Raw genomic sequence first — 16,998 nt, 5'->3', positions numbered from 1 at the left:
GTGCACAAACAAATTCAATTTCCAACCGCGCTCTCTTAATTTTATTTAATCTCGTTTTGAGAGATCGTGCAGAATTATTTAATGAGCCCCAGCCGGATTTATATAATGCCGTAGCGCATTTAAACTGGCTCGGCACTTTGGAATTCGAGAAGCTTGTACTTTATTACAAGCACAGCAGCAGCGAACAGCGCATATACCCGCGATCATACAAGCAAGCAGAGGAATTCCTGCGCTTTGTTCGCCGCTGCAAAACAAAGTGCAGCCTCTCGAAACACTCCTCGTTCATCAAGCAAATAAAACGAAATGTTTGCGCCGCGCAGAGCAAATATTATTTTGCCTCGTTAGCCGCCGCGTGCACGTCAAGCAAAGGGAGCAAAAAATTAAACCTCCGGGTCGAGCTCGCAGTAAAAATTTCAGTCAAGTTCAAAGTCAAGAACGAGAGATTTTTCACTATCAAAACTATATGAATAAAACGTGACAATGTAAAGTGTATCAAATATTTTTTGAATTCTTTATATTGCTTTTGGAAGAACAAAAGCATCAAATTTAATTAGATCTGTAAAGATCCAATTTAAATTAAGGCAGTAAATTAATGTTAAAAACTGTTATTTAACGCAGAATTGAAAAATGAGAGGCTTAAAAAAAAGGACGAAAAGGTTGCATTGTTCCTAATTTAATTTAACACTCGTTATATTTACATTGGCCTCATTTAAAATAATTTGAAATCATCTCAAATCTCAAATTGTTCACACCAAAGTTTATATTTCTCAATGTTTTTTTTACAACAAAAAATTAATTAAATTTTCCTATAATGAATCACTATGGAAGCTAAATAGTTTATTTTTCTTAATCCAACATTGTAACCCAACGAAGCCAAAACCAGGAAAAAATACATGTTTGCAAGAAAATTATAATAAAATGCTTAAAAGCTTACATTAAAAATTTAATTTTAACCAAACTAAAAACTGTTTTTTGTCTGTTTCTACAGAGGAATGGGTGACGAAGAAGAAAACGGAGCTGACCACAACCCGGCAGATTGAGACTCGGGTCAAGCGGCAGCTTGTGCTGGAAGATGGCAAAGTGGTGGTAGACTCGGGACCCTTGGTGTCCACAAACACCACGGAGGACACGGAGAAACAGGAGCACCAGCACACAGAGGTTAGTGATAAAAACTCCCAACTCCAACAAAACGTGAAAATTTCCTTTTTCCTCCAGCACAAAACGACAGGAGACGAGCCTCCTGGCGAAGGGTGGGTCGCTCTGCCCCTCGAAGGAGACGGTCTGGTGCGCGAAGTGCGCGAACGAACTGTGCACAGCAATGAGCAGCAGAAACACATCCGCGAAACGGAGCAGCTGCAAACCCTGGGCGACCTCTCCGAACAGGTAGGAACCCTTTTTTAATTTTCATTCAAAGCAGATTGTTGTAAAGTGTAATATTTAAAATTGCAAAAAATAATGGACTATTAAAAAAAGTAATATTTTAGAGTAAAAGAAAAATAAATTATTTAATTAGAAAAAGTAACAATTTTTTTAAGTCCTTGAATGTCCGAGCTGACAGGAAGACATTTATCTGTATTAATTACTTCCTGATAATTTGAACTTTTTTTCGCCACATTTCAATAATAATGTGAATGTGCAGGCCGTCATGGAATATCACACTTAATGCGCCGTGCGCAGTAATATTTCTCTCGGATTCCCCACGCACGCTTTTTGCCGCTCTTTTTCGTGACGTAAACAAAGAGGCCATTAAGCTCCGAAGTGATGATGATAAGGCGCATATTGCGAGAAGGAATAAATGGATATTCGTTATATTCTCCTTTTCATTCTCGGCAGCCGCGCGCTGAAGTCATTTCTTTAATTAGAAAGCACACATCATCATCCTCTGCATCTCCATTGCAGCGATCGCAGATAATGAAAATAAACTCGTCAATGAACTCAAATTGGAAATTTGTATAATATGCATTCTACCGAGGCGAATTGCGGCTGTGAAATTGGCGACACGTTTATAAAGAAGAAGTGGTGGCCTTATTTCCCACACAAGACGGACGAGTGTGCAAATAAATTTCGAGTTTCGAAAGTATCTCGAAAAAGAGTCATTTGCAGGTGCTGGTTCAGATCCATAAGCTACCGTCAAAAACACGGCCACCTCCGGGCGATCGCGATCACACAACTTCACACTTTCCCAGGTTGTTATGCAACCAATGCCAGGCGAATATTAGGTTGGAGTGAGAGAGAGTAATCCATTATCTAATTTGGGAGTTCAAAACCATTCCTTGACCTGCGGAATTGATGCGATTCAGTGTCTTTCTCTTTTGAGATTCATAACAATTTGTAAAATAATATAATATACATGTTATTATTTGCCTCCCAAAATTTTAAGTGCTGCAAATAATTCTTTTGGTAAATCCTCTGAGCGCAAATTAATTATTTAGGCACAATATATTGATGTTAATTAATTGAATTGAATACAGTATATAAATAATAAGTTTCATTGTCTTTAACAAAATTTTATTGCATGATCAACAAAAGTAAATTTTTACGAATTAAGGATGAGCTGGACTATAATTAGTTTATTATAATTTCTTTATTCAGTGTAATTTTCCCATTCATGAATTAATTAAAGAAGTAAATTATCTATTAATTTTGGAAAAATTAGCTTTAATCAATTATGTCCATTAAAAATTTCTTGTAGTTCACAATATATTTGGGGTCGTTGGCCTCAAATTTTATTATAATATTTTCAATCACAATTTTATAATATAAACATCTTTTCATAAAATGATACTTTTTTTGCATTTTAATCAAAATATTGAATGTATGTACATTCTCAGCAGGGAGGTCTTCACATCATATATTTTTAATTTTTATTGAGTGAATAATTAGCTAATTATTTATTGTTTTACACTTTTATTAAGGATATCCGTGTGAAAACCAAGAGTGTTTTTGTAAACATGTGAAAGAAAACTGGCGCCTGGATCGATTCCCTTTCAGATTGTAACAAAACGATCATCATCTAAAATGACGTGCCGCGGTTGTAAAAAAACGGCACCGCTCGAAAAACGCTTCTTCCCAGCTGCAACCGCAAAGAACAAATTGGCCAATTTGGAGTGAAAATATTATAACGTTGCGCAATGATTGTTGCTTCCGATTGTCAAATGAATGGAGCGAAAATATTATCAACTGGGTTGAAATTTATGCGAGTATACTTTCAGTCGCGACCATTTAACTGTTAATTATTGAATTCAGAGCTGTGCATGAAGAATAAAGTGCCTTCGATCCATAAATTATCAAAGCAGTAGTAAAGTCGCGCGGTCGGAGAGCGAGTGAGCGAGCGAGCGATCGCTTTATTACATTTCCTGGTCGTTTTCTGCGTCACAATAAATCGCTGCAGCCTCAATGGGAAAGGAATTTTCGATCCGCGGCAAATCGGCTCCAATTATAATTGCGATTGTTTCCAAGCTCGTCCATATTTACTATACACAATAAACACTTGCATGCACTCACTCGAATGCAATAAACGTAGGGACGGCCACGAGCTGCTCTCGCGCGATTTTATCCAACAAACTTTCCGCCTTTCTATCTTCTGCGAATGCGACTTTGGCAAAGTGCTGCAGGCGCACTTTTGTCCAACTTATGTATGAAGTCATCGGAGAAAAAAAAACAAAAATGAACTGAAATTGAAGCTGCTTAATTTGGATGGTCATATCAATTTGATAGACGTAACGGTTTCGGTAAAAATTCACTTCTTGCCCTCTTTAATTCCATTCATCAATCATTTTTTTAAATTGTAATTAATTTGCAAGCGTTAGAGACCTGTCATAAAAATGATTATTAATTTTGTCCCTTCTCATTATTCGAAAGTGTTTTGTTGAAATTTTTATAATTACCCTTAATTAAAAATAAAATTCTTTGACTTCATTTTTCAATACATTAAAAACCATTTTCAAAGTCCAAGCGTACATAAAAGTCATTAGACTAAATATTTTTTTTACACAAAAGGTATTGACATGTTAAAACATTTATAAAATTTTATTTATGATAAAAAATACATTTATATATGTAAGGAGTAAAGACTGTATAAAAACGATAAAACATGTAATTATTTTAGAAATATTTTACAATATTTACAAATCCTGTTATTAATCAAATTGATGGATGCCGCAGAGATGTATTAATTCAAAATCCCTTTATTGTATGCTCATTTTATGATAAATGGCCCATAATTTGGATTCCGGCGTGAGAATTGAAGGACGAAGTGTCGATTTTGATGTGGTGGGTGCTCAAGAGAGCGATATCCATTCAAAGGCCGGAGGCTGCGCGAGATAAGCAAGACAAGAAAGAGGCAACGGTTCTTTTTGCCAGGCGTGAAAAAGGTAAAATTATAAAGGCCTCCAAAATTGATTACAAGAATCAATCTCGCGCACCTCTTTTGTTTCTGGCCGCATATTTTGGTATAGGACAAGTAATTGCTCTTGGAAAGGTGCGGCGTCCGGAATTTTATTATATTTCTCTTCCTGTTCTCGGCCACACAACTTTTTCTTTTCTGAGAAAAGGAAAAATCTGGTCTTATCACAGCAGAGCAGTAAAAAGCTTATGTCTTTTCACATCACGAAAGAAATAATTTTAAATTAAACGATCATATAAGTAGTGAAATCAAAAGAGAGAGAAGGAAATTGCGTCATACCGCCCTTTGATTCATTGCCGAATTATTATTTCTTGAAATTTATTAACGTGACACTGCACAAAGAGCGGTTTTTGTGCGGCGGCAAAAATTACCGCTCAAAGAAATTCAGAACCTGCTGCGAGCGGCTTTTTTATTTATTTTTCTTTCAATGAAGCTCCAACGTGAATGGTTTGAAAAAAGATTTAAAATATTTGGAATTTTTACACTTTACCCAAAAATATATTTCAATTATTTAGAAAACCTCGTGGCTTAATTTGGACCGCAATTTGGTCAATGCCTCTTTTTTTGAGTGACCTCGACCCTCACGAGGTTCTTTTTATTATCTTTTTTTTTTGCTTGACGCAAATTCGCGTTTAATTCAATTACTCAGGATTCGCTGCCTCAAGGATCTCTGACGCTCTTTTCATATTGGGGTCCTCTGTGTCGTTGCCGGTTCGATTGTAATTCGAACGCAGCGGGAAGAAAAGAAGCCGATTTGCGTACGCGCCGAAAAAAAAGAAGCCAAAACTTGATTCGTCGTGACTCATTCGCTGCTGCTTTTTGTCTGCGACCTCTTTTTTTTTGCGCGCAAATAAAGAGGCAATAAATAAAGAGCGGATTCCAAATTGGGCACCGTGTTGAAATAAATGTACACCGTTTGCCGGTTTGTGTAATTATTGCGTGATTATCGGTGGTTATAATTTTCATAATCTGCTCTGACTGAGTCATTTACCAGTTGCGTTCGAGTTGCCTCGAGGTGTCGCGCGACCGTTTAAATATATTAACGTGCCAATAAAACCGTCTACCGCTCCAAGTTGAGCAGAAACTGTCGCAATTGTCAGGAAAAGGGTTAACAATTTTTATAAATGGGAGAAAATGGGGCTGGAGTTATTGTAATGAGTGAAAAATTTTAAATGCACGTTTAAAACTTTTTTTAAATTCTTATATTGATTTTTCCATTTATTTTTCCGTTTATTTTACGTTTATTTTTTTCAATTTTTTATATTTATTCCGATTAATTTTTATATCCATTTTTTAATTTTAAATGAATGCCAAAAATTCATTATTAATTATTAATTATTGTTAAATTGTTAATAAAATACTTCAAAAATTGTGTTATTTTTCACAATTCAAGTCAATGGAGAAAAAACAAAATCATAAATTAACTGTTAGATTTCTTTTCTTCAAGTAAATATTCAATATTCTTGTGAAATAGTTATTTCATAATTGATATTATGCTTCGTAAAAAAAATTGTAACTTTATTCTTGAGTAAAAACTGGCTCGGTTAGCGGTCTTTGTGTTATGTAGGCTCGCTATTATGCGCAAACGATAAATGATAATTTTCATACGAGTCCAATCGAACATGGGGTGGAGAGGTGCCCCGTATCCCCCACTCCTTCTGCGGGCCCTTCACCGCAGCTCCGACCAGACCCTGAGCCAGCGCAGCGTCAGGTTGTTTTGTGTCAGGTCGTCGCAACCCAAGTGCTCGCATTCCTATCGGATTCGAATTTTCCTCCAGACGGCGCCGGTGAGTAAAAAAAAGTCATTTTTCCACCACGGATTACCCGGACAATCTACACGCCAGTTCCGGTTTTTTTTTTATTCAGGTCACAACTCACTAATCTCTTGATTCATGGGGTTCTTTTGATGTACTTTTTAATGTTTTTAAATCCGAAAATTTACTACTTTCCAAATTTGTCGCCGACTTTCATTGCTCGCTTTATATCATGCGGGCCGTTCCGAGATGTTGACAAATTTCCTAGCACGTAATTCAAACCGTGTTTCTACAAAAAAGAGATTAAAAGCAACGCTAAATCTCGCGACAAAAGCTGTCCCTCCGACGATAAGGAGATGAATTATTAAATTTCATTTTGTATTTCTACAATTTTTTGCTGCTGTGCTTTTACAGCAGCCAAGGTCATGCAACTCCTTTTCTTCTGTGTCATCTCAGCCGTATATTTATTAATATTAATATTATATAAAGCTTGTAGCGAATTTGTACCCCTTTTGTAGAAAAGAGACTGCGCTTGTTTATTTTTTTTTTAATTGTATATCCCTTTTGTCAATTCGGCACGCACATTTTATATTTATCAATTAATTATTATTCAAAAGCGCCGTTATCACGCAGACGGCACCAAAATAAAATCCACGCTCGTCAGCTAAACAAAATTTATCGCCTGTAAATGCCGACTGTGTGTTTTGGTTCAGTGAAGGAATGAAAAATTAAAAGGAATGCATTGCGTAAAGGTCCAACACAAAATCCAAATGACTTTCCTCGTAATTAATGAAACCTTCTTTATACAGTTAATCGTGTCACTTAAATATGTGGAGCGAATTCTGCTGGCATTATTTTATCATAATCACGCACGAATTAGTTTTGTTTTCTTCCAATTTCTCCGATTGCCGAAACGGTAGCCATAAAAGAGAAACAGAGAGAAAAATATACGCATTTAATTCCGCGTCCTGTTTTTGATCGACGAGAATTTTGCTCGCGGCCGCTGATCTCGATTGCGGCCAGGAAGAAACAATTGCCGATGAGAAATTTGGCCCAAATATTACATTAATTGCATTTTTATTTATATATTTCCATCAAAGAGACAGAGATGCGATTTCTCATCAAAACGAGTACAATTTTCAAATTACTCGCAGTGCTTTTGCAGTTTGCAGACGAGGCCTTCCACAACTTGATATCTGCTGGGCACGGCGGGCTGACTTCGCCTCTAATTTTGTTTCATCTGACCAAAAGATTTCGACTGAAATCCGAGGCCGACACTCAAAAACCCTGTAGAAATTTTGACCGAAGTGTTTTATCAAACATTTTTTAAATTAAATTTTATTTGCTAGTGCGAAAAATTAAAAATAATCATTTGAACGAATCACTGAATATTTATATTTTTTGAAGTACGAAATTCCAAATTTAATTATTTAGTTTTAACACTTTCAATTTGCCTCAAATTTAATTTCAAAACTAAAAGAAGTCTAGATAGTGGGTTGTTTGTAAAATAGACTCACAGAAGTCCAAGTTCAGCTTCAAGTTTGAGACTCTTCCTTACTCTCGTAGAAAAATCTCGCCTCCACCCATATAATATGAGCTTAGACAAAAAGGATTAAAACTATTAAAGGTAATTTTTGAAAGAAACTTGCAGTCTCACTTTGCGGTCTCGGCTAAAGTGGTATTTTCGATTATTCGCCAGGGTTGTCAAATTTAAAGATCCTGGTTCGCAATTGCATGAAAAAAGTAATTAAAAGTAATGATGGAAAATGTTATTACCGGCGTCGGGTCGGGACACACAGAGTCGATCGTCGGCGTCTGAAATTATTAAATGTTATTATAAAAGGCAGAACAAAAACAATCGAGCCAGAGAGGCACCTTTTGAGCCTTTTGAGTCTGTAAGGCAATCCAGCAGCAAAGAGACCTGTTGTTGGCGCCTTCATATCTGCACTCTCTGATGGCCTTTTACAAAAGTTATCCAGCCGATATGGATTTATAGATAATTGGCTGGATGTGTCAGATCAATCCAAAGGTCATCTCGATTGTTCCAATCGAAAGGGGTCAAATATTTTATTTCGCTCGTTTGCTCCATTAATTTTGAAATGTGGTGCAAATAAATAAATATTATTTGTCCTGCTTCTGGTGGCGAGAAGAGCAGCAAAACGAAACAAAGCCAAGAGAGCCAAGAAGTGCTGGCGGAACCTGTTTTGCAGGAATGCAGCCCGATTTGAAAGTGTTTTTGCTGCTGCAGTCGCAATCGGAAAAAAAGCAGCGCGACGCTCTAAAATTATTACTCACCATCTGAAGTGAAAAACTTTTCCAATTTTCTGTCTCACAATCAGCAGGGAAATGACAAGATTTCTTTATTTTGTGGACCGTAAATTAAATGTCAATAACATAAATAATTACGTTTTAAAATAAACTTTTACAAAATAAAATGTATTTTTTAGCACTTTTGGTATTTTTTAATGTATAAAGTACATTTTATTTATTATTTTATATATTCTTTAAAATTTAAGTCATGTGACACAATGTGACATAATTATATATAACACAAACAAGCACGTTTTTAATTGTTATTTTTATGTTTGTTTATATTTTGATGCAAGCATTCATAAATAACGTACGCGTGAAAATAATTTGAAAAATGCGATTTTTAACTGAAATAAATAAAAATTCTCAATTTTCTACGGGAAATTCAATTAATAAAACCAAATGAAAATTAGCTTTATCCCAGAAACTGTTGGTGTCTCTCTAAAATTTGTTAACGGCATCCTCCCTTCATCTATAACTCTTCTTTAATGCAAAATAATAAATAGATGCTAATTGAAAATTTATGTTTTGCAACAGGAAAATGGGATTTCTTGGGCTTTGATCCGCCGTCACTTTTAATCCCGGCTTAGCTGTAATTTGCCGGCATCTCTGCGAAATCCCTCCATTCTTCGTTGGCTTCTGACCCCGCCCGGCTTGACCTTTGCCAATAAAATTCGTGATTCTCTCCGCTGAAACCCTCAGCATTTTATTTTTTCTTCTTTATCGCAACAACTGCTTTTAGGAAGTGACGCAACCCGAGATGATGAATTTTTTTTTAATTCTCACCCTTGGAGCAATTATCGTCTTATTCTTTTGCGTAACTTTCCCTGCGTTAATTCTCAACAATTATTTTCTCTTTACGGTACATTTCGTTATTTGTGTCGCCGCGTGAAGAATGCGAAAAGGAAGAAAATCGATCGCGCCGCCGGCAGCAATCTCCGTATGCATATCTTTAATTATCGATTACGCCTCACTAATTATGCAGGCCGGACTGTAATTAGTCTTCGGTTGCGATAAATAATGTTTTTTGCAATTCGTATAATTAGCGAAAGCAGCGAATGCAAATAAGCAACCTTTACAAATGCATCGATTTGAAAATTGAGACTGGCACGAAATGCCAATTGCATTATTTGGTGTCAGACTCTGCTAAGTTGAACTTTTCAAGCACAAAGCACCTGCACGGTTTGAGCATTTCCAGAAGTGGATCAAGGTTGTTGGCGCGCGGCTCAAAAGAGAATCAAACGCGATAAAATAATGCACCTCTTTCACTCTTGTTAATTTGATGACTAGATTACACACTCCCTCTCACATCTCGTTTTCGCGGTTTTACAGAAAATACTTTTGCTTTCAGTTTATTATTAAAGTTGTTACTTGAGAATGAATGGATGGAAAACGATATGTACTTCTGCAATAATTTGCAAAAATGAGGAAATTATAACAATATGATAAATTTCATAAATGTTTTAAATGTATCAAAAATAAAAATTAAAACTTTTATATAAAAAGTATACGCAATTTCTAGATTTCATTTTTTATTTTTCACGCTATTGCCAACAAATCGTAAATTATTGAACAAGTTCAGGTCGCTCAAAAACCTGCAAGCTATGCAACGTGCGAAGCAGAACTGGCAATAATTTGTATAAACAGCAAGGGGCATTTAATAAAAATAATAATGAACCGATAATTTTTCAATAAAATGCGTGTCCTTTGAATCTCCGCTCTGGTTGTTGTATATCTCATGAAAATCTCTTTACTGTGATTGAATTTTTTATGCTTTGTCGCAGCAGGACACTCGGTAAATTTTATTTCGCTCTCTTATTGGACCGCCCGCCGTTCGCCGGAGACGATAAATAAATTAATTGAAAGATCAAGGTGATGCTCGGATGTTGACTGAGCATTTTCCCAAACCTGTCGGAATGGGTTGTCCGGCGTTGTTTTTCAGCAACTTTATTTGAAAGCGCGTGTCTTGCGAGCACAGGCGTGGGAGGCCGCCAGAGCAAATAGCGGGCGTTTTCGCAACAAGCGCATATTATTTTAATTCATTTGGTTCCCGTGGCCTTCGGGTTGAGATTTGTCTTAACGAGCCGCTTCCGCCTCTTTTTTTCTCTCTCGTTTCGTGACAAAGTTATCAAACAACGGAGTACTGAGAGCAAAATTTTATTTATTTGCATGGAGAAAAAGGAAATGATCTGCGAGGATTTTTGAACTTGGCCTTCAAAAGTGACGCAGCTCTTTCTAGTTTGATTAGCGACTGGGCGCAAAAATATCACTCAGGTGTATTATCAAATCTCGATGACTTTGACGTTTTACAAAGTGACAAAGGGCGAACAAGAAATCAAAAGCAGCAGCGACATAAACGAGCGTGGGTTTTGTTGTCTGCATTCCACTTTGCCAGTGAACAAATCGACGTGTCCATATTCAGCCACACACAAAAATCATCAGCACTACACCCTTGTGATTGATGTCTTAAAACACAATTAATTACGCAGGGAAATTTTCCATGGAAAAAAAAATCAATGAGATGGCTAAAATATAAGAAACCTCTTTTCTGAAACTATTTCATTTTGGAAATATAGCAACTTTATAACAATTATTTGAATATTTTAGGTAGCATTCAAAATAAAACATCACCTGTTGTTAAGAATGGATATAAAAGTACAATATATATTGGCTTCTTTTGTCTTTGAAATTTTAAATTTTATGATTGTTAATTAATGAGAAATGTAATTTTTGCTTCCAGTCGTACTCGACGGCTGTTCAGAATCAACAAGACGTGCGTTCGGTGCTGCGGAGGGCCGAAGAGGCTGGCGCGTTGGTTTCGGCGCCTCGGCTGGTGCACGAATCGCGCTCAACGCGACGCGTCGTCGACACTGATGACGCGCAGGAGCTGAGTCGCGTGCACCAGGGCGGCGTCATCACCGAGACGCGACGCACCACCGAGCACGAGGAGACGCAGGACGACGCCCTGCCCGAGGACGGCGCCAGCGAGGACGAGCGCGAAATCGACGCCGCGCAAGGCAGCCAACGCTTCGCGCACACCAAAGAACAGGCGCTCGTCACCTACCTCGGCACCGGCGGACGCGTCATTGGCGAACAAATGCGTTATCAGGTGCGTTAACACTAAATTTTAAAATGACGAAAATGTAAATGTTTCTTTTTGTAAACAATGATAATTTTGTTTGAAACAAAAGCAGAGAAAAATATTTGATGAACAGAAAGTACCTTAATTTTTATTTAAATTTAAAACAGCTATTATGTAATGCTTCTTTTTTCCATAAAAGATCAAAATAATTTTACCCTAGTTTTGGGAATTTACCATGGAATAAAAAAAATAAACATAAAAACCTAATTTAACAAATCTTTAAAATTACATTTAATTGATGTTATTTTAAAACTTTGGTAATTTCTTTAATTTCTATTTCAAAAAATGCAAAATTCAATGAAATGGATACTGGCTAATTTGTACTTAAATTCTTCAATTAAATTAAATAAGTAAAAGAATATTCACCGATTTTTCAAATTATTAGCCAGAATAACAAATCTGAAATTGACTAGTATAGATTAAAATAGCGTTTTCGGTTAATTTTAGCATAAAGCCACAACACTAAAAATTTACCGAAATTGACAAGAATGAAAGAAAATGTTTTCATTTTATGATGTCTTTTGATCATTCATCTTTTTTATGAATATACAAATTATATGGTTCATTTATTGCCGGTTTCCTGAAACAAAATAATTTTCAAAAACCAGGGGTCTAATTCTGTAAGATAGAATCGTTCCATTTCCATTTCTATTTCATTTTCCATTTGCTTACCCATTCTATTTCGTCGCCTTTTTTGATAACGACTTCTATTTCGCAGCCTATCCATTTCCATTTCTATTTCGTCGTCAATTTTAATAGTTGAGCCATTTATTTATTTATATTTAATTTAATTATTCCCTATGCTTACAGTGCTCTTCGAATGGTTTTTAATATTCAGGTTGATAAAATTATATGAATTATTTAATTTTCAATGAAAATGTATATTTATAATTCTTATATGTCTCTCGCACCCCCTTTTAAGGACTCCTTATTGACATAGTCAAATCAAGTCTTTTCAACAATGGTGATTAAAATTTCCAAAAATCGCCAAAATCTGTTTATATCATTGTTGTAAGGACTTGATTTGACTATGTCAATAAGAAGTCCTTAATCGAATCTTTTTATGGCTCATAATTAGAGGGGATCAAGATAATTTTTCCTTTCACGAAGTTAATTAAATCAATTTCTTAAAAATTGGTTGAATTGAAATACAATTATAATATTTTTTTTTAGCAAATTAGCAAATTTTATATTATTTAATTCATCGCATGCGCCGTTTGGTACCACAATTTGATTCCACACTTTGGTAACACAATTTGCTCCCACAATGTAGTACCACAATTTGCGCCCACCCTGTGGTACCACAATTTCCGCCCACACTGTGGTACCACAATTTGCGCCCACCCTGTGGTACCACAATTTGCTCCCACACTGTGGTACCACAATTCCCGCCCACACTGTGGTACCACAATTTGCTCCCACACTGTGGTACCACAATTCCCGCCCACACTGTGGTACCACAATTCCCGCCCACCCTGTGGTACCACAATTTCCGCCCACACTGTGGTACCACAATTTGCGCCCACCCTGTGGTACCACAATTTGCTCCCACACTGTGGTACCACAATTTGCTCCCACACTGTGGTACCACAATTCCCGCCCACACTGTGGTACCACAATTCCCGCCCACACTGTGGTACCACAATTTCCGCCCACACTGTGGTACCACAATTTGCTCCCACACTGTGGTACCACAATTTGCGCCCACCCTGTGGTACCACAATTTCCGCCCACACTGTGGTACCACAATTTGCGCCCACCCTGTGGTACCACAATTTGCTCCCACACTGTGGTACCACAATTCCCGCCCACACTGTGGTACCACAATTCCCGCCCACACTGTGGTACCACAATTCCCGCCCACCCTGTGGTACCACAATTTGCGCCCACCCTGTGGTACCACAATTTGCTCCCACACTGTGGTACCACAATTCCTGCCCACACTGTGGTACCACAATTCCCGCCCACACTGTGGTACCACAATTTCCGCCCACACTGTGGTACCACAATTTGCTCCCACACTGTGGTACCACAATTTTCTCCCACACTGAGGTACTTTTGACTCAACGCCTTATTGAAATAATTTTTTATACATTTTATTGACTTGAGTATATTGAAAATCATTTGAAAATTACTGTAAGCGCATAATATATGCAATAATTAAATTAAATATAAATAAATATATATAAATATAAATATGGCTCAATTATTAAAATTGACAACGAAATAGAAATGGAAATGGAATGGCCAGCGAAATAGAAGTCGTTATCGAAAAAGGCGACGAAATGGAATGGGTAAGCAAATGGAAAATGAAATAGAAATGGAAATGGGACGATTCTATCTTACAGAATTAGACCCCAGCTGACTAAAACTTTTAACTGTGCACAAACAATTTAGATTCTCATATTAATGTAATTTTATATTTTTTCGCCGTTTTGATTCATTAGAAGCGACCGGAAAAAATTCCTGATGAAAATTTTCACCACAAGGGTTGTGTTTGAAAGATTTTAAAAAAAAATTATTTTAAATTATCAATGGATTGAGGTGAAAAATGTACGAAACTCATTTTTAATTAAAATTTCAGGCGGAGAACGTCGAGGGCAACACCGAGGGTCTGGCTGACCCCGAGTGGGAAAGCCTGTCAACCAGAATGCAAAAGGCGCGACGGCAGCAGGTCGGCGTGGCCGGCGTGCCTTTCGCCCTGGCGGAAAAGCAGCAGGCGGCCCTGGCCGCCGCCCAGGCGCGCAAGGACGCCCTGACCAAGCGTCCGCTGGACTTGGACGCCGAGGAGGAGACGCGCAAGGTGGAGACGTCCAAGTGGCTGGAGCACCACTTTGGCAGCGACTCGCGCAGCTCCAAGAGTTCCCTTGATGAACCCCCCGTGCCCTCCGCGGCCAACTTCATCAACGTGACGATGAAGTCGAGGCCCGTGCGGACCACGCCCACACCACCTGAACAGAAGACCAGGGTCTTCCTGTCCAGCAGTCCAGAGGTGCCGCTCCCGCCGCCTCCTGTGATGCCGCCGACCACCGCCGGCACCAAGGTCGAGGAAACGCAAAGGGGCAGCAGTGGAGGCGGAAGTGCCAATTTCTTCCAGGTCAGTCTCAAATGCAATAGTATTTCATCGTATTTTTAAATATTAGAATGTAATTATTTTAAATAGTAACAAGTTTAAAATTGTTATTTTTTAATTAAATTTTAACATATTTATCAAATTTCACATTAATATGGTATTTTCTTACTTTTTAAGTTATTATTGAAGTTAAATATAAAGGAAATAGAATTTTATACAAAAATAATTACCATTGTCCATTGGTCAGTCCAAAACACAATTTTATTTATGATTTAGCAAAGCGTTCAATAAAAAAATTACACTATATCTTCAGATTTTATAGCTTTTGCTCTAATCGTTTTAGATTTCAAAATCATTACTGTTTCTATCGTAAATTGAAATTGAATTAATAAAATAATAGCTAGCTGCGTAGCTAAACTTTTAATTGAAAAAGGGTGTTATAAATCCAACTCTTTTGATAATTTTCATATTATATAAAAAAATTCAAATAAATAATTTCTATAAACAATCAAGTACATTTGATTGTAAAATCTCTTGTTGTGATTTTTTTCATATATAAGGCGTTTTTTTTTATTCAATCAGAATCAATAAAGTGTGTCTTTGTCATCGCTGTGTGCTAATAATTACGTTTGCAATTTTGCTGTCCAGGGGGTGTCCGAGTGGGCGGAGCGTCGGCCGAGTCCGCCCGCCCTGACGCTGGCCTCGAACAACGTGAGCCCGCGGGTGTCGAGCCTCGTCCAGGCGCTCAACAGAGCAAACGCGACGACGTCGCCCACTCAGCAGCTCGGCAGGCAGCAGGCCGCCTCGCCAGCTCCAGTCTTGTCCGCCGCGCCGAGCCACGCACTTGCTGCTGGCCGCGCGTCCTCTCCAGTCATGGGCTACACCAGCAACCACTCTGCCAGGCCCGTCTCGCCTCCTCAACAGGTACTTTAAACACTTCAATCCTTTTGCTAAAAAATTTGAATTTCCTTCATTACGATTTTTTTTTTTAAATTTTGTTTTTAATTTAATAAATGTTTCTTTTTTTTAAGGACAAAAATATAACGAAATTGAATATTTAGAAAACTAACCTTTTTTCATATTGGAAGCAGTTGCAAATTTTCCCGGTTTTCTTCTTTGGAATTATTTTAAACATTTTTCTTTATGATATAGAATAGAATTCTATATTTTAAGAACGTCTTTATACCAAAGAAGATTTTTTTGGCAATTATTGGAAGATGACTGGAAATTTTAGAAATTTAATTTGACTGCATCAGTCCTTAATTCTTTCTTCTTCTTTTTTACGCACAACAAGTTGTACATATTGGAATTTTATTTCTTGCTTTTCCTTGTTTGTTCCGGAGTCGATTGATTTCTCAAGCGCTCGCGCGGGCGGCGCGCATTTTTCCCTTAAGCGAGTGAAAAGCGAAGAGAAACCGTCGGTCGGTTGCTTCCTAGTATGGTAACTTGGCGCAAATAGAGTGGCCCGCGGCCCGATCGCAATCTTCCGGACCAATTTGAGCATGTACAAAACAAACGGGCAAAACATATAAAAAAGCGGCCGTAAAAAGTCTGGTTGCGTCACGTTCTGGCGAACAAAGGCGTATTTTGTTTAATCGGACGCTCTGAGATTTCGCAATTGGCAAGAATTGCGGAACCGGGGTTGTTCCGGGATGAGTGCGGAACAGGTGTTTTGCCATTCGTGCAAAATTCAAAAGAGGATCGCCGAAGGTGACTCTCTCGTGGTTGAATGAGAGCGTGGGCCGCGCTCGTTGGCAATAATTATAGCAGCATGGTAGTCGCGGGTCGGTCCAGGGATGGGCGTTTGCATGACATTACTCGCGGACGCCTCCTCTTTTCTGCTCGTTACGTCACGCACAAGGTCACGCACGCCAACTCGAAGAAGTGAAGCGCAAGCGAAGATTTTAGAGAACGGCAGGTGCTTTCGAAAGAGTTGTCGCGCAACAAATCTCTTGCTCTGATGCTTTTATGGGCATCGGCACTCGAAACTTTATGGGTCGGGCGCCACAGCCGCCGCCGCGTGCAAATTAAATACATCAAGCGATGAAAACGCCGCTTTTGGGCTTGCATTCGCAGTCACCATGTTGGCGATAAAAAGCTGAATTATAAAATGGAGTTTTATGTTTTTGCCTGATTATGTTCGTGGCATCAGTCTGGAGGAAGACCTTCGACGAGCAAAAGCAAGTGTTGAGGTTTTGTACAAAATTTTAATCCAGTCTGCAACTCAAGCAGCTCTTTTCAAAAATTGCGAGCATTTTAATCTCCTTGTTAACTTTTTGCACCAAAACAAGGATCTTTAATCAACTCAATCACA

At 37.9% G+C, this 16,998-nt stretch overlaps 1 protein-coding gene and 1 long non-coding RNA gene across 3 annotated transcripts in view; one reads left to right on the top strand and one right to left on the bottom strand.

Moving 5' to 3' along the window:
• The window catches only part of LOC132196378 (serine/arginine repetitive matrix protein 2), a 37,494-nt gene that overhangs the window by 14,196 nt on the left and 6,300 nt on the right, over positions 1 to 16,998 (top strand). For both annotated transcript variants that reach the window (XM_059618974.1, XM_059618967.1), the window contains 5 exons: positions 989 to 1,158; positions 1,216 to 1,383; positions 11,210 to 11,578; positions 14,196 to 14,708; positions 15,333 to 15,608. In XM_059618974.1, coding sequence (XP_059474957.1) covers positions 989 to 1,158; positions 1,216 to 1,383; positions 11,210 to 11,578; positions 14,196 to 14,708; positions 15,333 to 15,608 — 1,496 coding nt within the window. The remainder of the gene's footprint in view (positions 1 to 988; positions 1,159 to 1,215; positions 1,384 to 11,209; positions 11,579 to 14,195; positions 14,709 to 15,332; positions 15,609 to 16,998) is intronic.
• LOC132196425 (uncharacterized) lies at positions 7,337 to 8,112 on the bottom strand. The gene is made up of 5 exons (XR_009441760.1): positions 8,035 to 8,112; positions 7,936 to 7,974; positions 7,817 to 7,878; positions 7,677 to 7,756; positions 7,337 to 7,446 (listed from the first exon to the last, which is right to left on the bottom strand). It is a non-coding gene; the product is annotated as an uncharacterized LOC132196425 (long non-coding RNA).

This window comes from Neocloeon triangulifer, unplaced genomic scaffold, assembly GCF_031216515.1.
Source record: "Neocloeon triangulifer isolate White Clay Creek 2 clone unplaced genomic scaffold, ASM3121651v1 ptg000001l, whole genome shotgun sequence".
In the NCBI taxonomy this organism is placed as follows: domain Eukaryota; kingdom Metazoa; phylum Arthropoda; class Insecta; order Ephemeroptera; family Baetidae; genus Neocloeon; species Neocloeon triangulifer.
This window is presented reverse-complemented; position numbering and strand designations above follow the sequence as displayed.